Genomic DNA, 24,827 nt, shown 5'->3' with positions numbered 1-24,827 from the left:
TCTCAAGGATTATTTTGGTAGGCTGTCAACTGATGACTGCCCTAAATTCTCTCTCTAGCAGGGACTTCTCTCCCAAGATCCGTAACTGCCTGTAGGCATCAAGTGATGTACCCTGGACACCACAAACTCAGCATGTTGGAAACTGAACTCTTGCTCCTCACAAACCTGTTTCTTCCTCTTGGTGAAAGACATAACCACTTCCACTTGGGGCCATGAGTCATGCTAACCTCATCCCTACCAGTTAACCTCCACATCTCCATCAAATGCAGATAATTTCACAAACTACATAATTAGGACTTGAATCTAAACCCTTTGCTCCACCCTGTTAGTTTTATCTGGTCGTTTTAATACAATTACATAAGATTATAAAGACACACAAAAAGCAAACATTCCCCATACTGTTTCAAAAGAGAGCTTACACTATACCTGGGTGGCTCCTGAAAGTTTAAGATTTATTTTTAAGTAAGAGAAATAATTTTCTCTGATCATTTCAAAGAAAAATTTGACTTTTCTAAGGTTTCAGACTTTCATGTTTCATTTGTATTCAGACAGAATCCTTCACAGTGCCTGTGCCTAATGGCTAGCTAGGATCATCCACTCAATATTTTAAAACACAAAACATAGACACATTATCCTGATAGTGCAGATAGTATCTGCTTTATGCAGTTATTTAAAATTTCTATGTCACTAGGCATTTTCAGAGGCATGTTATGTACTATGTCTTTAATAAGAGCAGAACATTAGATTTTAATGTTGTTACAAAGCCATTCTAGTGAGGCTTTAAATCTCTCACATTCTGAAATAAGTTTACTTGCTCAGCTCTAAAAATAATATATGAGAACTTTTCATTTCTTAGGTATGGTTACATAGAATCACCCTTTAATAAGTAAAGTCAGAATATGCATGGAACATCTACAATTAAAGGTAGAAAAATCCAGCTGTTTCTGTGCTGAGTTTATGCACATACTCGAACCAGTATACTGTGACATGTTGAATGATTTTTACTTAGGCTTTTTTAAAACCCTTTAGAATAGGATAGATGTTTTCAAATGCTTCATTGATCTCAGAACGTTCTTTGGCACCTGTAAAGAAATCCAAGTTTATATAATCTTTAGTATAAGAACAATTCCAAAATTTCATTGTCATCTCCAGTTACTTTTAATATGATGACATCTCTTTAGGTATAGCTGAGAAGTGATAGTTATTCCTGGTAAAGACAATTTGGTGATTACACCCACATTTTTTTTTTTTTTTTCTGAAGCTGGAAACAGGGAGAGACAGTCAGACAGACTCTCGCATGTGCCCGACCAGGATCCACCTGACACGCCCACCAGGGGTGACGCTCTGCCCACCAGGGGGCGATGCTCTGCCCCTCCAGGGTGTCGCTCTGCCGCGACCAGAGCCACTCTAGCGCCTGGGGCAGAGGCCAAAGAGCCATCCCCAGCGCTCGGGCCATCCCTGCTCCAATGGAGCCTCGGCTGCGGGAGGGGAAGAGAGAGACAGAGAGGAAGGGGGGGGGGGTGGAGAAGCAAATGGGCGCTTCTCCTGTGTGCCCTGGCTGGGAATCGAACCCGGGTCCCCCGCATGCCAGGCCGACGCTCTACCGCTGAGCCAACCGGCCAGGGCCTACACCCACATTTCCACAGTAAACAAGCACACCCTAGAGCAGAGTTCTCTAGAACTTCCACTCCTTGGCTGTATCAGAGCATCTTTAGCCACACAGGGCTCAGTATAAAATATGGAATGTTATCTCTAAGTGTGCCATGGATATAACCCTACAACAGGGGTCCCCAAACTTTTTACACAGGGGGGCCAGTTCACTGTCCCTCAGACCGTTGGAGGGCCAGACTTTAAAAAAAAACTATGAACAAATCCCTATGCACACTGCACATATCTTATTTTAAAAGTAAAAAAAAAGAGAGAGAGAACAAATACAATATTTAAAATAAAGAACAAGTAAATTTAAATCAACAAACTGACCAGTATTTCAATGGGAACTATGTTCCTCTCACTGACCACCAGTGAAAGAGGTGCCCCTTCCGGAAGTGCAGCAGGGGAGGATAAATGGCCTCAGGGGGAGTTTGGTGACCCCTGCCCTACAACATGACCTTCATCAGCACCTGTAGGCATTTAGCTACCAGCAAGAGGGACTTTTTTGATCCTCTCATCCCTCGTTAACATTTTGATTCCCTAATGATGACTAACAGGGAGACAAAACTGGAGCTAAAGTTTTAAATGTCAGTGTATGGGAAGGGGCTATTAGAAGGAAGTACTGTACCAACCCAGCAAACCCATTTCTGGGTATTTGAAGGAATCTAAAACACTAGTTCAGCCCTGGCCGGTTGGCTTAGCGGTAGAGCGTCGGCCTAGCATGTGGAGGACCCGGGTTCGATTCCCGGCCAGGGCACACAGGAGAAGCGCCCATTTGCTTCTCCACCCCTCCGCCACGCTTTCCTCTCTGTCTCTCTCTTCCCCTCCCGCAGCCAAGGCTCCATTGGAGCAAAAATGGCCCGGGCACTGGGGATGGCTCTGTGGCCTCTGCCTCAGGCGCTAGAGTGGCTCTGGTCGCAACATGGCGACGCCCAGGATGGGCAGAGCATCGCCCCCTGGTGGGGGCGTGCCGGGTGGATCCCAGTCGGGCGCATGCGGGAGTCTGTCTGACTGTCTCTCCCCGTTTCCAGCTTCAGAAAAAATGAAAAAAAATAAAAAATAAAAAATAAATGAAAAAAAAAATAAAACACTAGTTCACAAAGATAACTACAACCTAATGCCCATTGCAGCATTATTTACAATAGCAAAGATACAGAAGCAACCTAGGTGTCTGTCAAAATGATACATATATACCATGGAATATTACTAGTCATAAGAAAGAATGAAATCTTGCCATTTGAGACAATATAGATGGACCTAGGGGGTTTTATGTTAAGTGAAATAAGTTAGACAAAGACAAATACAATATGCTTTCACTTATATGTGGAGTCTAAAGAACGAAATAAAACGGAAACAAACTGATGGTTGCCAGGGAGGGGTTTGGGGGATGAGTGAAAAATGTGAAAAGGATGAAGAAGTACAAATTTCCGGTTATAAAAACAGTCAGCATGGGGAATATCATCAATAATATTGTAATAAGTATGTATGGTGCCAGGTGGCTTCTTATGGTGATCACTTCATAAGGTATACTAATAGGGAGACAAAACTGTCTAATGACTATGTTGTATACCTGAAACTATATAATATAATATAGTTTGTCAACTCTAATTTGAAAATACATTAAAATACATAAATAGCAAAAAAAAAAAAAACTTTAAGGGACTCTAAATTGGCCCCATACTCCTTTTAATAATCAATAATCAAACATCCCAATTTGTAGCACCAGACTCCAATTAGATCTTTACCTTTTAAGCAAAACTGCTAGTACTTTCCTTAAGGTTATAGTGACCACCACTTTGAAAGGACTGAGGTGGGAATTCTTGGCTGGTGCACTGGAGAAAAAACTGGCTTTGAGATCAAATGACATGAACTCAAAAGCCAGGTATACCACTACCAAGCTCTGAAATCACAAGCAAATTGTCTCCTTTCTGAGTTTCAGTTTCCTTACCTATAAAATAAGGACAATAGCTTTCTTCTTAGGGTTATTGTAAAGGCCTAAGTGAGGGAAGGTGGGTAAGAAGTCCTTTGTGAACCTTAACATTTTACAAAATGAAGAACATACTTCGGGTTAGGGATGTTGGGTGGCTGGTCCGAGTACATGTGGCTCATCATTTGGTTCTCTACGAGCCAGGATCACGTAATTTGTTTATGCCTGTCTCCTTCACCAGGTCTGGATTCCTGCCAGACAGGAAGTGTGTTATATTCGCTGTTATATCCTCAGCAGCTAAAACAATATGTGTACCTGGTAGGCATTTAAAGTTATTAAATAGTTGTCATCTTTCGGTAAGGCTTGTAAGCCTATCCCTACCCCTTAGCCAGCCCAAATATCAATTTCCAATACTAATTGGACTTTCTAATTCTATTTTTATACCAAGTCATAACTACACATCCTATTTTCCCAAGTGATATCATATATATATATATGTATATGTATACACACACACATATACACACAAGTGAAAATCTTACAAATTGAGAAAAACAGCATTAAACTCCTACTAAAGATATGCATTTTACAGTATCTTTGTGGGAGATTACCAGTAACAATTAACAGAGATATTCTGTTCTCTTTCTGGCCCACTCACAAATCAAATCAGTCTTGCCATTTTTATACTGCTTTCTGACCTACCACTGACATCTAGCTGATTGAGAGTGACCCTCAGTAACAAAGACCCAGCTTCTTAGTCCTTTCTGCTGGAGGGAAATAAGTAAACGTGAAGCATTTTACTAGAGCCTTTTTAGCCTTCATATTCCTATCATCAGAGCAAGGCATCACAGTAAAATTCCAGTCTTTTTCAGTGCCAGGGAAAAAGCAAGGAGAGTGGGCTTTCACTGAGAAAATAATAGCAAATGTTTATACTATGCTGACCTACGCCAGGCACTGTCATTTTTTTTTTCTCACAACACTTACCAGGTACCTTCTATGGCCACCTTCATTTTACATATGTGGAAACCAAGGTGAATAACTTAAACTCACCCAAGGTCATATAGTCAATAAATGGTTAAGCCTGGATTCAAGCTGGACAACTGACCTGCACAGTCCAACCCTTGGCCACCACACCTGCTGCTTCTCACCCTATGAGAATATTTATCCCTTCTCAGCTGACAAGGAGGAGTAGGGACATCCTCCGTGGGGGGACAGGGCAAGGATATGATGATGGGTCTAGAGCAGACTGCTTAAGTTCCCACCCAGACTGTAGCACATACAGCTGTTTTTATTGTTAAGGTTACTTAACCTCTCCATTGCCCCTGCTTTACAGGCAAGGAAACAGATATTAAGTACCTCAGAGAGTTAAATAAAACCCACATAAATGCCCTTAGCACAGTGCCTCACACATGAGTGCCTAACATAGGTTTATTCTATTATGTCTGATCTTACGAATCAAAGTTGACATACTTGCTATTCATTGTATATTATTCCAGCAGATCCTAGCTATACTGTAAGACATTGATTGGCTTTTATTTCATAATATAAGCAGAAACTTGGACTTCAATTAATATATCTCATTCCTCTCACCACAAAAGTGATGATCTATGTCTTGCAAGAATGAAGAAATTTAGCTTTGCCTATTTTATGTGCTGATGCATTAACAGATTTTTTGTGTGTGTGTGGGGGGGGGGGGAGAGACAGAGAGAGGGACAGACAGACAGGAAAGGAGAGAGATGAGAAACATCAATTCTTCGTTGCAGTTCCTTAGTTGTTCATTGATTAATTTCTCATATGTGCCTTGACCAGGGGCTACAGCAGACCAAGTAACCCCTTGCTCAAGCCAGCGACCTTGGGCTCAAGCCGGTGAGCCTCACTCAAACCAGATGAGCCCACGCTCAAGCCGGCAACCTCGGGATCTCGAACCTGGGTCCTCCGCATCCCAGTTCGACGCTCTATCCATTGTGCCACTGCCTGGTCAGGCACATTAACAATTTTTTGTTTTTTCCGAAGCTGGAAATGGGGAGGCAGTCAGACAGACTCCTGCATGCGCCCGACCGGGATCCACCCAGCATGCCCACCAGGGGGTGATGCTCTGCCCATCTTGGGGCGTCGCTCTGCCACAATCAGAGCCATCCTAGCGCCTGAGGCAGAGGCCATAGAGCCATCCTCAGCACCTGGGCCATCCTCGCTCCAATGGAGCCTTGGCTGCGTGAGGGGAAGAGAGAGACAGAGAGGAAGGAGAGGGGGAGGGGTGGAGAAGCAGATGGGCGCTTCTCCTGTGTGCCCTGGCCGGGAATCAAACCCGGGACTTCCTCACGCCAGGCTGACGCTCTACCACTGAGCCAACCGGCCAGGGCCCACATTAACAGATTTTAAGACAAGTACATTAGATGGTTGTCAGTATTGCGTGTTGACAATCCTTTGCTTTTGTGACTTTGTAACTTAGCAGATAGGTACATGAAAATTCTTTTTCCTTTAATTGAGGCAAGTAGTAAAACTGGTCTGAATTGAGGCTATTTAAAGAGACTTGCTTTTGTGTGCCTATAATAGCAATTTAGCCTATACAGGGGGTCCTTGGGTTACAACACAGTTCCGTTCCTATGACAGTGACGTAACTTGAATTTTGGTGTAAGTCAAAACACACCCTAGCTTAACACAAATGGAACACTTGTGCTTTTAACAGTCCAAAACAGTGTAGGTAAGTGTACTGGGGACGCCAACTCCCTCACTTATATGCCACGTTACTGTGTATTCTTCTGCCACATGAGACCAAACTAGTTTGCCCACGTAGTCTGTAGTAAGTATAGTGCAAATGGCATAAGCCAAAAACACTCATGTCTCAATTTTTTAAAGTTTTTGTGGGAGTGAGCATTGTAAACTTGAAATGTCATATGTCGAACTGCCATACCTGAGGGCCCCCTGTACTTGACAGTTTTCTCTCTCTCTCTTTTTTTTTTTTTTTGGCAAAGACAGAGAGAGTCATTGAGAGAGACAGATAGACAGGAAGGGAGGGAGATGAGAAACATCAATTCTTTGTTGCGGATCCTTAGTTGTTCATTGATTGATTTCTCATATGTGCCTTGACCGGGGGGCTACAGCAAACTGAGTGACCCCTTGCTCAAGCCAGCGACCTTGGGCTCAAGCTGGTACGCTTTGCTCAAACCAGATGAGCCCGTGCTCAAGCTGGCGACCTCGGGGTCTCAAACCTGGGTCCTCCACATCCCAGTTCAACGCTCTATCCACTGCGCCACCGCCTGGTCAGGCGACAATTTTCTCTTTTAATAAGACTAATTCAGCCTGACTGGTGGTGGCACAGTGGATAGAGTGTTGAACTGGAATGATGAGGTTCCCAGGTTCTAAACCCTGAGGTTGCCAACTTGAGCACAGGCTCATAGACATGGTCCCATGTCGCTGGCTTGAGCCCAAAGGTCGTTGGCTTGAAGCCCAAGGTCACTTTCTCAGCTGGAGCCTCCTGCCCCAGTCAAGGCAGATATGAGAAGCTATCAATGAACAGCTAAAAGGCTGCAAGTATGAGTTGATGCTCCTCATCTCTCTCCTTTCTCTCTCTCTCGCTCACTCAAAAAACAACAAAAAACCTGATTCACAACAACACATAGCACATATATGAAAGTATTCTTCCAAAGGTCTTAAAAAGCTTACTTCCTTAAGTAGGGCATATATTGACCTCCAATATCTATACTATTCAGTTTACTTGGCAGGCTTTCTCCCTTCCATTAGGACATACAAGGTAAAATTTTTCAGTCACTAGGAGATCTTAATTATTTCAGAGTCTAAGTTGGTGGCATCTGAGGAATTGTAGCTTTGCTATATTCAAAAAGTTCTTGAATTCCAAACAGGCTTTCTCCAATCTGAAGACCCATTCATCATTTCTTAAAGAAGAGCACACTACAAAACCACTGAGAATTAGAAAAGAAGACTTAAGCGCATACATTCCATGTTGCTGAATGCTGAGCGATAGCTGTTATCAGTTTTTCTCAAAATAATTCAGGAAATGCAAACATCTCATTTTTTTTAGATGGAGCATGACTATAAAATTCTGAAGTTTATATGGAAGAATATTCAAGAGGAGGTAAGATACATAAAAAGAGAAGCCATGAGAGAAAACGGCCCTATCAGATATAGAGCCCCCTGGAGGTAAAGCACGCTTATAGCACAACAGCCCCAATGCAGTAGGGTTATCATAGTATAATTCTGGAGCCAAGGCAGGACCGGGGAACAGATCCATGTTTGAAAATAAAGGGCAAAAGGAGTCATCACACATTAATAAGAACAGAAGAATATGTAGTGTTCAGATGGCTGGCTAGCTATTCAAGGATGGAGTGTGGAGATCATTTTGGCCCATGCCATATAAACTTGGCATTCATTTTGTCAGAGAAGAGTAAAATGTGTAAAAATTCAGTCAAAAATAGCAAACTTCAGTGGAATGGTATGGAAAAGGGAGTCTCAACTATTCAAGAAATTTTAAAACCCCTTATGTAAAAATAAGTCAACTGGAAAAAGTTGCAAATATAACAAAGAATAATTATTTTTAATATTATGGTAAATTCATACAAATCCTTAAGGGGAGAGAACTAATAAAAACTAAGTGTACAAAAGGAATAAGCTATGTACTCACTATTTAAAAAAAGAGAAAATGATCTTTACTGATATAGTAAAAGTGATAACTTCTATTTCTGATTATTACCAGTGAGATTAAAGCAGTGAGACAAATTCCACTGGTAGAAAGAAAGTTTTCTTTTATGCTGTTCTGTTTTTGAATGTTGCTGAGGGTTTTAAGAAGATGAGATACACTGCTGGTAGGAACATATGACATAGGAGAACTGTATTGTATGTCCCTTCAAAACTAATTTGGTAATTTGTACTAAGGACCTTAAAAATGGTCACATCCTTAGATAGAAGTTCAATTTATGAGCATCCACAATAATAAACTAATTCTTTACAAATAAAAATAGCCAAATGTTTGTGCCATTTATAAGCAGCGAACAAGGAACATTTAAATACCCGACAATGGGAAACTCCCTCTGGGAGAAAATTGTGCAGCCATTAAAAGCCTTCATCAAGAGTTTGTAACAAGGAGTTGCGTGACATACGTCACAATGGTTAATAAAAAGGCAGATGTAGAGGTGAGTGAATGTGTCATGATGACACACAAACATGAGACAGTTACTGTGTGTTGGGTATTGGGACTGATGGGTGAGGTTATATTCCTTTCTACCTTTTTTTTTAAGGTATTCTATAATAAGGGAAATTGTGTTATATTGATGAACAAAGCAATTTAAAAGGAAAAGCAAAGCATGTACAGAGCTGAGTTTTACAAAACTCAGAAAATAATTTGAGTACTTACCTGTCAACACAACTTTTCCAGATACGAAGATGAGCAGCACAATTCGTGGTTTTACCATTCTATAAACAAGGCCAGGAAACAGTTCAGGTTCATAACTGTTAGGATATAAGAGGAAAAGTTAAAAATAGCACTATCCAACTACTTTCCCATAATATTTGAGACCTACTATACATTAAAGGTGCATATGAAAGCAGTTTTAAAAAGGCTGTTTTGTCAAAAACCTTTTGGCCATTTTGTTCAAAGTAGCCTTGAGTGTCCTAGGTGGCTTCTTGTGCCAGTCAAGAACAGAATTCATTTTGGGTTCTCATATTTTTTTCAGGTGCAAGTCATCCCAAGCCATTAGAAATTAAGGTAATTTAAAGCATCAGATTTAATGTATTAAGATCTTGTTGGTTAAATGTTCACCATCTTTCCAAAAAAGTCTGTCAATAAAATTACATAAGCTTTGGCTTGGTAAGTCAGTTGGTTAGAGCATTGTCCCAATAAGCCAAAGGTTGCAGGTTCAGTTCCTCATCAGGGCACATATAGGAATCAACCAATGAATGTATAAATAAGTAGAACAAATCGGAATTTCTCTCTCCCTTCCTCCCTCTGTAAATAAATAAATTTTTTTAAAAAGAATGGTTTGCCTGACCAGGTGGTGGTGCAGTTGTTAGAGTATTGACCTGGGATGCTGAGGACCCAGGTTCAAGACCCCATGGTTGCTGGCTTGAGCCCAAAGGTCACTGGCTTGATGCACAAAGGTTGCTGGCTTGAGCAAGGGGTCACTGGCTCAGATGGAACCCTTCAGTCAAGGCGCATATGAGGAAGCAATCAATGAACAACTAAAGTGACACAACTATAAGTTGATTCTTCTCATCTCTCTCCCTTTCTGTCTCTGTCTCACACAAAAATTAAAATTAAAATTAAAAAATGAATAGTTTAAAAAATACATAAACATTTTCTAAATTTTCCAAGTTCCCCAATAATGAGCATATTTTATATGCATTTATAAACTGATAAAGTTATCATTTTTAGTAGAACAAAAAATTTTCTAAACCACTGTTACTTGTCTTTGAACAGATAAAGAAAAAAACCTAAACTATCTCAAGTTTTAAAAATATATAATTTGTTTCTATACATAGTAACTTCCTCTTATTTACTATGAAATAGTCAGCTAGCTGCTCCATGGAGCAGAGGATAATAGGGATAAGAACTGCTTTTTCACACTCCAGTGTAAAGAAGAGGAGAGAGAACTGAAAAAGCTTGAGGAGCCTACAAGAAAGATGTCATGAGGAAGAAGCTGATAAAACTATCCTCAAAACAGTGACTAATGGAGAACAGATATGAGAAAAGATGTCTGAGTAATGGAACACTAGAATACACAGGAATTGTTGCACTGAATTAAGAAGTGAATCCAGATGACATGAAAAACTCCATTCTGTTCTGCAAAGACTATATGAGAGCACATGTGAAACCTCTGAGTGGCACCAGAAAGACATCACAGTGACTACCCATCCGAGGTATAGGGAGTTGGTATGGGTGGTCCATAGCATCACTTTACCTTACTGCAGAAAGCCTGTCAAGACTTCTACCACTGACTGCTTCCCGATGCTCAGGAGGCAATGAGATCAGCTGGAGCCTTGAAAAACCTATGGGAACTACGAGGTTTGAGGCAGAAAAGTGAGGGTTGGGGCACAAAAGGGATGTTTCCATTTGATTTTCTAGCTGAATCCTAGGACTGTGAGAGAGAAAAGGAAAACAAAAGTATGTGACGGTGAACTGCGTTTGGCTTTTAGAACCGTGGTTTTAAGATGCCAACACAATAATCTTCTGATTCAAGACTTCATTTTATTTATTCTCTGCCTCAATTTCAAAAGAAGGTTGAAGTAGAAAAAAAGGAAAAGAGGTTTGCCAACCTCTTGGCCAACCCAAATTCAACTTAGTGTTCAAATCTCAGTTAAAATGTTACTTCCCTTAAGACTTCTTTTCTTGACAAAAAGCAAAAAGAAGCCTTCCTCAACCTCCACACCTCACTGATGACGCTATCCTGTTTGATGGTGCAGAGCACTTGAGGGGGCTTCATCCTCCATAGTTAACAAATTTCATCATTGTCTTTGGTTTGTGTGTCTTCCCTTTTAGAGAATGAACCATTGCTGTATTGATTGTCACCATCACAGTAGCATCTGCTTCATAGTAGCCACCCAGATTTTACTCATTTAAGAAATATTTATTTAAAAGAAGAAATATTATCAGGATACTTTGACTTTAAAATCAAAGAGAAGGGAGAAAAATGCTTAGGGAAAACAGAAAACAATTATAGCACAGGAAGACTGATGAAGAAGGTTCCAGTAACAAGGAAGATATTTGTATAATCAAATGCTGATAAATAGAAATTTGTAGAACCTGGGAGATCAAATGAACTGGAGGTTTTAATATGAGGCAAACCTGAGCTGATAATTAGAACTGATGTGTGCCATGGTCCCCCACAGGGCGACAGGCAATTAAAAAGAGGCCTCATTTTAAAGGTAAAAGCTGCGAAACAAGAGTGCCCAAGTGTCATGAATACACTCACTGGGTTGTAATCCATAACGTAAGGATGGAGGCAGAGCATTAGGGAGAGGCAAGAACGAGACAGCTGTGGGAAAGCAAAGTGAACTTCCTTACCAAATTAAAATTGAAGAATGGATGAGATCACAAAACTGGCTCAGAAGGAAGATAGAACAGTGATAGGCCCACTCCAGTGGCTAACAACAGTGCATCTGATGAAGTCTCTTGCCCTACTGGTACTTTTATCTTTCAGAAGATAGTACAGTAGTGACAAGGGGTACTCCTACTCTAGGTTCAAATCTGATCTGCAATGTTGGTGAAAAAGATAAGATGCAACTCTAGAGCAGTGGTAGTCAACCTGGTCCCTGCCGCCCACTAGTGGGCGTTCCAGCTTTCACTAGTGGGCAGTAGCAGAGCAACCAAAGTATAAATAAAAAGATAGATTTAACTATAGTAAGTTGTTTTATAAAGATTTATTCTGCCAAACTTAGCAAAAATCTGATATAAAGTACTTGGTAAGTAGTTATTATTATATGCTTTAACTTGCTGTAACTCTGCTTTATAAATTTTATAAAGTAAAGTTACTTCCCTACTTTATAAATCACCATTACTGTGGAACCGGTGGGCGGTTAGAAAATTTTACTACTGGCCCTGGCCGGTTGGCTCAGTGGTAGAGCGTCGGCCTAGCGTGCAGAAGTCCCGGGTTCGATTCCCGGCCAGGGCACACAGGAGGAGTGCCTATCTGCTTCTCCACCCGTCCCCCTCTCCTTCCTCTCTGTCTCTCTCTTCCCCTTCCACAGCCGAGGCTCCATTGGAGCAAAGATGGCCCGGGCGCTGGGGATGGCTCCTTGGCCTCTGTCCCAGGCGCTAGAGTGGCTCTGGTCGCAACAGAGCGACCCCCTGGAGGGGCAGAGCATCGTCCCCTGGTGGGCAGAGCGTCGCCCCCTGGTGGGCGTGCAGGATGGATCCCGATAGGGCGCATGCAGGAGTCTGTCTGACTGTCTCTCCCCATTTCCAGTTTCAGAAAAATAAAAAAAAGAAAAAAAAGAAAAAAAAAAGAAAATTTTACTACTAACAGAGATACAAAAGTGGGCGGTAGGTATAAAAAGGTTGACTACCCCTGCTCAAATTGCATACATCATTTTAGAGCCCTAACTAGCCAGAAAGGGAAATGCTAAGTCTAACTAGAATTCAGGCAGAGATCTTTCCTATGTTCAAGAAAGTTGGTTCAGAGAAAGCCGCCCATCGTTGAGAATCTAGAAAATAAGATGACTCGTGTATTGAGAAACTCTTTAAAATGAAGGTTTTACTATGACTCTACAAATTATTACAAGATTGAAAAAAGGAAAAGATACCTAAAGAGGCCATATGTCTTGCATTGAGGCGAGGGGGCTTCCCTGCCTCAATGGGCACTCAGAAAACTTATGTTGAAAAAAATTTAGGCAGAGGAAAAAAATATATAGCCAAGGGGAAAATAAACATTGCCTGGAGAATATTGTAAAAGCTAAATCTCAGAATGAACTAGATTTTTAAATAGAAAAAAACAAAGCAATTTTACCTTCTGTTAAAAACTGTTCATATATTGTGCCTTTACCAAAAATATATTATATTCCCTCTAAAAGATGTATTGTACAAAACAGCCCATAATACAACTTAATATGCTGGTAAACTCAACATTAAGTTATATAACAATCATACCTACTGAACTGCTGATGGGTTAGCACCAAACCTTCCAGCCTGATGGGAAATCTGACATCACAGCTTCCAACCATGTTCTGAATTTTAAAATCGAGGAATCGGGCAGGGAAGCCAAGCTTCTGCACCACACGAGCATACTTTCTCGCTGCAAGTCGAGACTGCTCTTCACTGGGGGGCAGGGGGACAAATGTGTTTAAAGATGGCTAATCATCACATCTTCCATATGACTTGAGTTGTATTCACACTCCTCTGACTGTATTTCTACAGTTTGTACCATGTTTACCTTTCAGTGAAGACTGTGAACCAGTAGACTTACGTCCTCGACTCTTATCCCTTGCACCTAGTAAGAGGTATGATACAACATCCAGTTGCTGAGCTGAATCATAAACAGATTTTTGCCCTGGCTGGTTGGTTCTGTGGATGGAGCATCGGCTCTGCATATGAATGTCCTGGGTTTGATTCCTGGTCTGGGCACAGAGGAGAAGCAACCAGCTGCTTCTCTCCCCCTTCCCTTCTTCCCCTCCTGCAGCCAGTGGCTCAGTTGGTCCAAGTGTCAGCCTCAGAAGCTAAAGATCCTCACTTGGCCTGAGCATCGGCCTCAGACCGGGGTTGCCAGGTGGATCCTGCTTGGGGCACATGTGGGAGTCTGTCTCACTAATCTTCCCCTCCTCACAAACAAATAAATGAATAAATAAATAATCAATCCCGATTGTCTTAATTTGTCACCTATCACATACAAGTGTTTTTTATTTTACTTGTTTTAAGTGCTTTTAGATAAAATTAAATTTTCCACTGGTTCTCAAAGTATGTCCTCAGACCAGCAGCAGCAGCACCACCTGAGAACTTGTTAGAAATGCAGAATCCCAGGTCCCACCTCAGACATGCAGACACTCTGGGGGTGGGCCCAGCAACCCATGTTTCAGTAAACCCTCCAGTGACTGTAGTGCTCACCAAAGTTTTAGAACCATCCTTCTGCTCTAACGTGTGTTGTTTAGATGGGAACAACAGCAACAAAAATAAAAGCACATGCTCACAAAAGATATATATTAAAATGAGGAAGATATGTGCCATTGAATGGCACAGCCAGGATGCATGATGTCAGGACTTGGGTCTTTAGGGGGCAAATTACATCTTAAGAAAAACATGAAAATAATTCAAAACTTGCTCAGGCTTTCTCACATAATTGTCATTCAACTCATATCCAATATGAGAAAGAAGGAAATTCATCCAAGTTTATGGCTCTGTTCAAAGTGTTTGTCTTACTCTTAAATCTATGTCTGAGCATATGAAATCCTGAGACTTGAGGCTTTAGTATGCATTAGGCACTTCCCTGTGGTCACTGCCAGAACAAAACTGAGCAGCAGGGGTTGCCAAACAGAGGCAGCACCTGGTGGGTGAATCATGTGAACTCCTCCTCTTTTATGGGGTCTGTTCCATCTTTCAGCTGAAAATCAGAAGCACTTGAAAGAGAAGCCAGATTGAATGTGTTTGCTGGACCAAAGGAACTGTCCAACTCTCCTTCCTGTCTGGATCCTTCACAACGCTGCCCCCTCCTTAATTGTATTAATTACTTCACATACTTTGCCTCACTAGCAAAGACATGTCCTTAAGTTAGAAATGAAACAAAATGTCTCCATTTTGAAAAATTACATTTCACCTAATTGACCCATTACATTTCCCATATGTTTATAAGGTCAAATTTCGACAGTTTGCCAAGCCCTGTAGTTTCTTGGGGATATTAGTTATGAATATCACAGAAATTTCCACTCAAAAAACTAACAGACTATTTAGTACATGTTATTGTACAAATGTTAGAAAACAGATTAAGAACCTTGAAATGTCACCACCAGTGGTAAAAACCACTGATAAATCTGACCCTTCTGCACTTTTCTCGTGTAAACAGGTATCGCTCACTATGCTAACTGTGGTTATTACACCTAAAGAGAATAGGTTTGGTAAATTTGTGGAGATAGTTCTGATATTTCACAATTCTATCCAAAACACAAGAACCAGACAGATTTGGGTAATACTATCTCTTATTAACTCACTATCTAAGCTTTTATTATCAAGAAATTAGGAACCAAATAAATTTAGATAGGGAAAGATACTCATGAATGTGTGTGTAACATGAGCACATATATATATAGGTATATGCATATATATATTTGTATTTTTCTGAAGTGAGAAGCAGGAGCCAGAGAGACAGACTCCCACATGCACCTGACCAGGATCCACCTGGCATGCCCACTAGGGGGTGATGCTCTGCCCATCTGGGGAGTTGCTCTGTTGCAACCAGAGCCATTCTAGTGGCGGAGGCCATGGAGCCATCCTCAGCACCCAGGTCCACTTTGCTCCAATGGAGCCTTGGCTGCAGGAGGGGAAGAGAGAGAGAGAGAGAGAAAGGAGAATTGGAAGAGTGGAGAAGCACATGGGCGCTTCTCCTGTGCGCCCTGGCCAGGAATCAAACTCGGGACATCCACATGCCAGGCTGACACTCTACCACTGAGCCAACTGGCCAGGGCCAACATGAGCATATTTTAAAGTGGAAGTTGGATAATAAACCTACAATTCAATTGCCTGCTCTTCTCTCTCCAAGCTTAACATGATGTGACCATCCTTCCAAATCAGTGTAGGTGCATGTATTTTAATGGCTAAATACAATTTTATTTTGTGATCTAGTCAAACATCTATTACAACATGCTTAATTTGTTTCTCCCATTTTATACAATGCTGAAATGAACATCTTTGCAGATATCCTGCAGAATTGTCCAGTGATGACCTAACAATGGAAATTTCTAAAAGATACACAGATCAACAGAAGAAAAAATGTAGAAACTTCAACATATGTAAAAAAATCTTAACTTGTATAAACAAGTGGTAGGGGAGAAATAGAATTAGACTGGACTCTTCAATAAATCTATCAGGTACTGACTGGCCATTTGAAAAAAATTATATTACATTGAAATTAAATTTCTAGACATGCTCTGCCCACGATGGTCAGCACTGGCTACACATGACTCTATTTAAAATTCAATTTAAAAATTCAGTTCCTCTATTAACTATATTTTAAGTGCTCGATACGCACATGTAATGAGGGGCTACCATATTGGACAGAATAGATATAGAACATTTCCGTTATCTAGAGAAAGCTCTAAAGAAATCAAAACATCAACTTCCCTTCCTCAGTACAGAGCAGGACCTGAAAAAGGCCAGAAAAGTATATGGAGGTCAATATTTATATACTGTGTGTGGAGAACACCTTCCTAAGCGTGAAGCTAAACTTTGAAACTGTAAAGAAAAAAATCGGATAGATTGACTACACACACAAAAAATTTTAATTGTGTAAAAAAAAAAAAAAAAAAAAAGCCCCACATTTTAAAACACCATTAACTTGAATCTGAGAAAAATATTCATGGTATAAAATAGTGGAAATACTTAGATATCTTTGTAGAATATTGAGCAAAAGACACAGGCAGTTTATATACTTATGAAAAATTAAGGGTCACTAGTAAAGAAATGTAATTAAAGCAGCATCGTTTTTTGCCAATCAATTTGGCAAATATAAAACGGTGTATTAACACCCAGTGTCCATTGGAGAAAATGAACACTCAGTATGTATAATGAGCCTTTCAGGAGGACAATTTGCTACTCATCTTTAATACTCGGGAGGAAGAGCAGCTCCCCACTCCAGTTTCATGGGAAAGGCTCTTCATCAGCACAGTACCAGGCTTCATCTGCAGGAGATCCCGGAAAACCGAGATCCCGGAAAGCCAAGCCTTTTAAGAGATGCCTCCTGAGCTAATGTTCAGCTAATGGTCAAGAAACGTTCGGTTTCCCTCCTTTAAAAAGTTCTATCCATTTGTCCAACATGAGAGATACACAAGAACTACATCCCCCCACCCCCGTGCATACCAGTCTTTATCATCGTAGCTGCTGCTTTTTTATAATGCATCTTAAAAACAAGTTTAACAGCCTAGTGAAGCCCCCTCAGTTTAACAGAGGGACTGTACAGTGGGATATAAGTCAGTATTGGGCTGAATGGTTTTAACCCAGAATTTGGCATTTCACAAACTTAACTCTTCAGCCAAGTATTTTGCTTCTCCATGTGTTTTTGAACTTTGTTGCTACTCTTCCTCTTGTATATACGGAATTCTGTGTCTGGTGGTGTGTGTGTGTGGGGGGGGGGGATTGTTCCTCGTACCTTTTGGCTCCTGTGCAGACCATTTTCCCAGAGCTAAATATAAGGGCTGTTGTCCTGGGCTCTCGGATCCTCATGATAACAGCAGCAAACCTCTAAACACAGAAGCCAAAAGGACAATTAGCCTCTGCTAGAGTTAACACTACAGTATTCTAGTTGAAAAGTGGAGCTGGACATGGAAATAGTCTTGAATAAACAGCTTGAATGGGAAAACTAACCAATGTCTGGGGCTATTCTGTCCACATTAAGATTAAATAACAAAAAGGGTCATGATTCTAAAATGTATTTAGAAAAAAACAGGTGAGAATAACAACAGTAAAGCTAAAATTTGAGTGCCTGATATATTTCAGTCCTTCTTCTAAGAGCTTTACAGGTCTTCTCTCATGTATCCTCATAACAGGACTCAGGTACGTCCATTATTATCCGCACTTAGTGCACAGGGAAACTAAGTGGTCATTTAACCTCCAACATTACACAGGCAATGCTAAAGGCGAGATTTAAAACCACTGCTAATCTGACTCTGTGCTTTTTACTTTGAAATACTTCCCTTTTCTTTCAAAGGATATTTGAAAAAAAAAATAAAAGAAATATTATAGGCTTGCCAGACTTAGAATGTACTAAAAAGCAGCTGAAGCATAGAACAGAATATATATATATTGAGAGGCATGCTGAAGAAGAATGACAAAAAGTTGACTTGTCTCAAAATCTTGCCTGCCATAGTAGTTCTCAAAGTGTGGTCCACAGACCTGATGCACAGGCAAGCCTTCCAGGTGGTGCCAACGCAGGGGAGGGCTGAGAACCACCAGCCCACCATACAGATGACCTCCTCTTTCTAGGATCCTACACAGAAACTCCCTTCCCTTTCTCTTTCCCCCGCCCCAATAAGTTGGGAAGAAAACTGGCTTGGGTGCTATATAAGACTTCAAGTTCTATGGGTCAGAGCTACCGTACATGACTAAGGTGGGCTGGCAATTTCAGATTTGCTGTTAGCCTATAGTGCACAAAATTGATCAAGTCCTATTAATGATTTCCAGGTGTTTACTAAAAAGGTAGCATTCTCACCTGGTACTCACTTTGTTACATTCTTATGGTAGCTTAAATGTCAAGACAGTGTCTTTGGCTGTCAAGTGCAAGTTTGGACAGATCTTATGCCCTGCAATAAGGGGAGAGCTGAGGATCGTAGGGCAAAAAAAATGCTTAAAATGCTAATCGCTCCATAGTGCAATCATTGCAGCAACCATAAGAATCTACTGTGGAATATTAAAAAGAAAGCTACATTGTGTTGGGTAACATTCAGGTAATATTTGGATTCAGATGTCAGCAATGACCCTACCACAACAGCTAAAACAATCTATAAAGAGTTGACGCTGGCAAGGTCCTCTGGGTTCCTACTAACATGGTCATTTTCATCTAACTCCACAAATCCTCCACCACCCAAGACAAGGAACCTTTTCCCAGTGGGGACCAGGTCTTATCTTTGTACTCCTAAGTACAGAGCCTGCCAAACCTTTAAATGTTGATTGAGTTAACCAATCCATTTTCTAGGTAAATAGGCCATTGAAAATGGGATGCCTGGCCTTAGCAGGACGCAAGAAAGAATAGATTTTATTAAATTTTGAGGTGGGAGAAATCCTTGAATCTCACATTACTAAGTAGAAGCTTGAACTTGATACTTTAAACAATTTAGCTTTCTCAAAGAAGGAGAAACTGAAACTGGAAAAATATCCAAGTGCTGGCTAGGTGGGACAACATTTAGGAAAAATTATTTCCAGAAATATGGTAGCATTTTAAGAAAGCACCCCATAGGCTGAAAATAGTCATACTGAAAAAACTTTTTGAATGAAAAGGGAAACGTCTTAACTTTTTAGGATCTACTCAATTACTGCTTTATTTAGCACAGAGGATGAGCTTAGTTTTTAGAATTTCAAAACAGAGAATGAACTTCTAGGATAGTAGCAGAGTCCCTTTGTAAAGAATGCTTTTGTACAGAATACTCTATAAATTATAACTTTAAAAAAAACCCCAGAGAATGAGGCAATTGACCTTTTGAGCTGCCAAAAGCTTTTTACCCCCCAATGCATTTTTTTCCCCAAAAATAAAAACAAAGGAATAAATCATCTTGATCATCTGAAGGAAAGTAGATCTAAATAGAAGCTAATTGTTGAATACTGAGAAGTCTTACCTTTGGATTATACTCTGCATTTTTTGCATGCAAAGCTATTTTCTTCAGATCCAATTTACAGGCCAGATTTGCAGTGGAAACTATATTCCTAAAGAAATAAGTCAACTTAGAAAATTATATCGGATATAAAAACAATTAGAACTAGCTTCCTCATTTTATAGGTTGTATACACTAGTGACTTTTTAGAGGGAAAATTATGCTGAATGTGAAATACATAGTAACATGGTCTCCAATAAAATGTGAAATTCCAAAGTGAAGTACTAAAATAGCTTTTCCTAAAATTTTATGACTAGTTGACTAAAATTAAGTTCTAAATCTCTTTCAAAACTATGCCTCGATGCAGAAAGCATAATTGCAAGTCAATTCTCAAGTTGAGTTCAATTTTACATCTTTATGTTCTTTGTGTTTAACCAATGCCAACCACAGTTTTTAGCAACTGCAGTGCCTTAGTATAAATAAAATCTTTCAAGAATGTATATACTCTTAACCCCTTCTTAAGAAACCATGAATAAGTCCTTCATTTTACAGAAAACTATATTGGCTAAAGCCACAATCTATTAAGAACTGATAAAACAAAGAATAATAAAATCAAATTAATTTTCCTACACTATTATCCTAAAATTGTCATCACATTCAGGAATATAAAATGTGTACCTAAGCCCTGGCCAGTTGGCTCAGAGGTAGAGCGTCAGCCCGGCGTGTGGAGGTCCCGGGTTTGATTCCTGGCCAGGGCACACAGAAGCACCCATCTCCTTCCCCCTCCCCCCTCTCCTTTCTCTCTCTCTCTTCTCCTCCTGCAGCCAAGGCTCCATTGGAGCAAAGTTGGCCCTGAGCGCTGAGGATGGCTCTATGGCCTCCGCTTCAGGTGCTAGAATGGCTCTGGTTGCAACGGAGTAGTGGCCCAGATGAGCAGAGCATCCCCCCCTAGTGGGCATGCCAGGTGAATCCTGGTTGGGCGCATGCAGGAGTCTGTCTCTCTGCCTCCCTGCTTCTCACTTCAGAAAAAATACAGAAAAGCCCCCAGAAAATGTGTACCTAGAAGTATCACCCATTTAACCTCCAACAAGGCCCTGACCGGTGTCTCAGTGGATAGAGCATCAGCCCAGCATATGGACATCCTGGGTTCAATTCCCAGTCAGGGCACACAGGAGAAACAACTATCTGCTCCTCTCCCCTTCTCTCCCTCTTTTCTCCCTCTTCCCCTCCCACAGCCAGTGGCTTGATTGGTTTGAGCATATCCTTGAGTGCTGAGAATAGCTTGGTTGATCTGAGCACATCAGCCTCAGGTGCTAAAATTAGCTGGGTACTCGAACATTGGCCCCACATGGGGTTGCTGGATGGATCCTGGTCGGGGCACATGCAGGATTCTTCCTATCTTCCCTTCGCTCACCTAACAAAATAAATAAATAAAAACAACCCCCCCACCCCCCCACCCCCACCTGACCAGGAAGTGGCGCAGTGGATAGAGGGTTGGACTGGGTTGTGGAGGATCCAGGTTCGAAACCCTGAGGTCACCAGCTTGAGCATGGGCTCATATGGTTTGAGCAAGGCTCACCAGCTTGAGCCTAAGGTCGCTGCTTGAGCAAGGGGTCACTCGCTTTGCTGTGGCCTCTGTCGAGGCACATATGAGAAAGCAATCAATGAACAACTAAGTTGCCACAATGAAGAATTGATGCTTCTCACCTCTCACCCTTCCTGTCTGTCTGTCCCTATCTGTCCTTTTCTCTGTCTCTGTCACACACACACACACACACACACACACACACACACCCAACAAACAACTTACTGTAGTTGAGGCACAATTCCAGAACATTCTGAAACAGGGGTCATTGGTGTCATGGGAATTATAGACGTCAGAGGCAAGGAGTTTGGTTTCTCAGAAGAAGGCTGGACTAAGTCAGCGTCGCCAGGGTGCAGACACGAGTGGGAATTTGATGAACTGCTACTGTTTATGCCCAGGCCAACATCTTGTTGGCTGGATAATAGCAGCCTACTTTGCTGACTTTGAGTTTTACAGTTGTTTTCAACTTCATGCTTGCTTCTAATGACAGTCTGTTCTTTATTTCCTTGGATAAATTCATCTGGTAGGAAGCTAAGGTCCACAAATGAGAAACCACCAGCTGTTTCGTTGAGTTCTTCAAGATGTGAATTAAACACAGCTTCTGGATTGGATGACTTAGATATGTAGACATCATAAGGTGCAACTGGGCTGAGCAGGGGCAACCCAGGTGGGGCAAGGTCATCCTAGGCCATTCCCAAAACAGACAGACAAAACACAGCAAAAGGAACAACGTGTTACACCAACGGGCTACTACTGTGGCCAGCAGGCAATGTGTTCGGGAAGAGAGGCAGTTCAAGAGTCATGCTCTGTCTCTCTGCACAGAGTATCACTGAAGTTCTATTAGTGTTACAGCACACTCTATAGAAACAGAAAAGAATATCTTAACATCCAGAAAAAGCATTTTTTTTTTCATAAAATGCTTGACCTAACTTCAGTTAGATCTGTAGTAAGCTGCTACTCTAAATCCAACATTCTAATAGAGGTAATTGAGTGGCCATGCTCTGAATTATGTGTAGTTTAAAGAGGATATATTCTACTCCTTGAATTGATTATAAACTTTAGTTGATTCAAAGATTTTCTTTAGAGTTTGACATCCTTTAAATAGAAGCACAATAAGGAATTTAAGATACAGTTTGAGTGCTAATCAAGACTCTGCTGAGGACTCATTGTTATTTCTTGTCAAAGGAGAGAGGAGAAAGGGTTCTAGTTACATGGATTTGCAATATGAAAATTTTATTGAAATTTAAATAGCAAGAATAGTTTAAAATCAATGTATTGTATTTCCAGCCCAGGGAAGGCTGCTCAACCTCCATTACTATCAACTGAGGGAATGAGTTGTGTAACGGAGGGAAGCAGCTCTTGTAAAATTTATGGAGTTTTTATGGAAAAAATTGATTACCTTGGTATATATATTACCACCTGCTTTGTCCAAGTTGCAGGCAGAGATTCTAGATTTTGAACACAGCTTGCAGGATAACTTCATCCCTTAGAAGATCTTATTTCTGACAACTGAATTGTCATGAATGCCTATTCCTCTCTTTGTGTCTTCTCGGTGACAAAGCTACCTCAGCTAAGATAAAATATATGACCAGATCCTATTGAATTGCTCTGGTACTATAAGACCAGCAGATGGCAGGGGTGACTAACTGATCATAGAACAAACTTAAAAGAATGCAGCCATTCTCTTGAAATAGGATTTTTTTTTTAACCTTATTTATTTTTAAATTGTGTAATTAGCCCCCATCTCTCCCCACCCCACAGACTGGTCCTGAGAAAAGCAAAGTGGGGACAGCGGCCCTGATTCCTCTTCATTGTGTCCTTGTCTCTCCTGTCCTGGCCAAAAAGGGTCTCATAAACCAATTTACACTAACGTACCAATAATATCTGTCTCCCCTCCTCCCACTGCGTCATTTCTGCAAGAAGCAAAGCTCTCACCTGAGGAAACTAAACTTCCACACAGAATTTAAGGCCAGGGCAACAAGATATTGAAGGGGGATGCTTTATGGCAGTGGAACCTGTGCTTGTGGGAACACCTCAGAGGATGTACTGGTAGCGTATTCACTACATCCTTGACCTTATAGCTCAAGAAACCTTCTGTTAAACGGTTTATGCAGAACCATAAGTCATTAGTATCGGCCAGAACCTTTCCTGCGTGGGCTCTCCTTTGCTATGTTAAAGGCTATGGGACATCACTATTCCTACTTCAGCCCTATCATTGTCTATTTAAAAATCTCCCTTCCCGAACTCCCCAATTAGTTGCTCTCTTTCTTTTCTTTCTTTCTTTTTTTGAAGACTCGGTCCTCTCTCTTCTGCAATATTTGACTCTAGAGATTTTTTAAATTAAATAAAACGACACTTAAGGATCACAAGCTGAAAGACGCCACAGGTGTCCCCCTAATTCACATTTTGGATTCACACTAGGCCAGGTTCGAGGTCTGATTAGCAACCTTAGGCAGATGATTTCACCTCTCGAAGCTTCTGTCTTTCCACTGAAAGATGGAGATAGTGAAGCCCACCTCTTAGAGGCGCGCGGGATTTGTGGTATAAAGAAAGCAACGCCCTTACAGCGCAGGACTTCGCGCTCAAGCAACCGAGAGGGACCCGGCCCCGACGCTGGGACGCTGCGGCCGCTCCCAGGCTCACCTGGGCGGCACACTGGTCCAGGTACAGCTCCAGGTACGTCTCTTCCTCCTCCATGCGCGGAGGTCCCCCTCCTGGGGTGGGGAGAGCGGATGCGGGGAAGCGCCGGGCCGGTCGACCTGTGGTTGGGTTCGACCAGGCGCGTAAGGCGCACGAACCATTTATTAGCCCCGCAGCTGCACGCGGCGGGGCGCGCCCGGGGCGGGGGCCCGGCTGTGGGTGGGGCCGGGGCAGCCCCCGCGCCAGTGAATTAATAATGAGCCCTGGAGGGGTGCCCAGCGCGCCCGGGGCGGGGGCCGGCTGTGGGTGGGGCCGGGGGCAGCCCCCGCGCCAGTGAATTCATGAGCCCGGGAGGGGTGCCCAGCGCGCCCGGGGCGGGGGCCGGCTGTGGGTGGGGCCGGGGGCAGCCCCCGCGCCAGTGAATTCATGAGCCCGGGACGGGTGCCCAGCGCGCCCGGGCCCACGGGCCACCACGAAGAGGAGGGCTGGGCTGGGGCTTGAGAGAGGCCTCTTGCCAGGGTGCCATCGCCGCACTGCCCTCAGCTGAGCAGCAGCTCGGCATGGGCACCCCGGGCGATCTCTTTCAGGACCTCCTGAGCGAGCGGGGGTCCGTGTTAGTAGCGTAAAAAGTGAATGGGGTGGACGGTGAGAAAATAAAGGATTTCTTTTTTTCTTTTTTTAAAGCGATTTTTAAAAATCCCTTGAGCGAGTGGAATTGGGGCATCTCACGCGGTCAGATGTATTACGTTTATGAGTGCTTCTCACCTTCGAATCCCAGGTGGTTTTTCTCCAATCAGAGACTTGAGGCTAAAGCCACACAGCAAAGAACGTTGCTGCACAGTTCGAGTTGCGGCAGCTCCAGAACACCCAATATTCCCAGAACTTCCTCTTTCTTGATATCCTTATTTTAATTTTCAGTGCCTCAGCTTCAATAAGAACTTAAGTGCAAAATGGTTCTTTAAATATAGTTGATTTTTCTTAAATGTAAGATATGTCAAAATGTACATGGGGGCACACGTAAAACATGCCTTTCTTCTCTAAGGGCAGAAATTTTGATTGCTCATCTTTGTGTCT

General features: G+C 41.9%; 1 protein-coding gene across 1 annotated transcript; it reads right to left on the bottom strand.

Moving 5' to 3' along the window:
- Nucleotides 1-1,005: 1,005 nt before the first annotated feature.
- On the bottom strand, nucleotides 1,006-23,810 carry TBPL2 (TATA-box binding protein like 2). Its single transcript, XM_066342351.1, has 7 exons — nucleotides 23,757-23,810; nucleotides 21,339-21,796; nucleotides 19,553-19,640; nucleotides 17,374-17,465; nucleotides 13,173-13,340; nucleotides 8,946-9,040; nucleotides 1,006-1,082 (listed from the first exon to the last, which is right to left on the bottom strand). Exons 1-7 carry the CDS (start codon nucleotides 23,808-23,810, stop codon nucleotides 1,006-1,008), a joined length of 1,032 nt encoding a protein of 343 aa, XP_066198448.1.
- Nucleotides 23,811-24,827: the final 1,017 nt, after the last annotated feature.

The sequence above is a fragment of the Saccopteryx leptura genome, chromosome 6 (genome assembly GCF_036850995.1).
Source record: "Saccopteryx leptura isolate mSacLep1 chromosome 6, mSacLep1_pri_phased_curated, whole genome shotgun sequence".
In the NCBI taxonomy this organism is placed as follows: Eukaryota; Metazoa; Chordata; class Mammalia; order Chiroptera; family Emballonuridae; genus Saccopteryx; species Saccopteryx leptura.
Note: the sequence above shows the minus strand (reverse complement) of the source record. Positions and strands in the feature narration are given on the sequence as shown.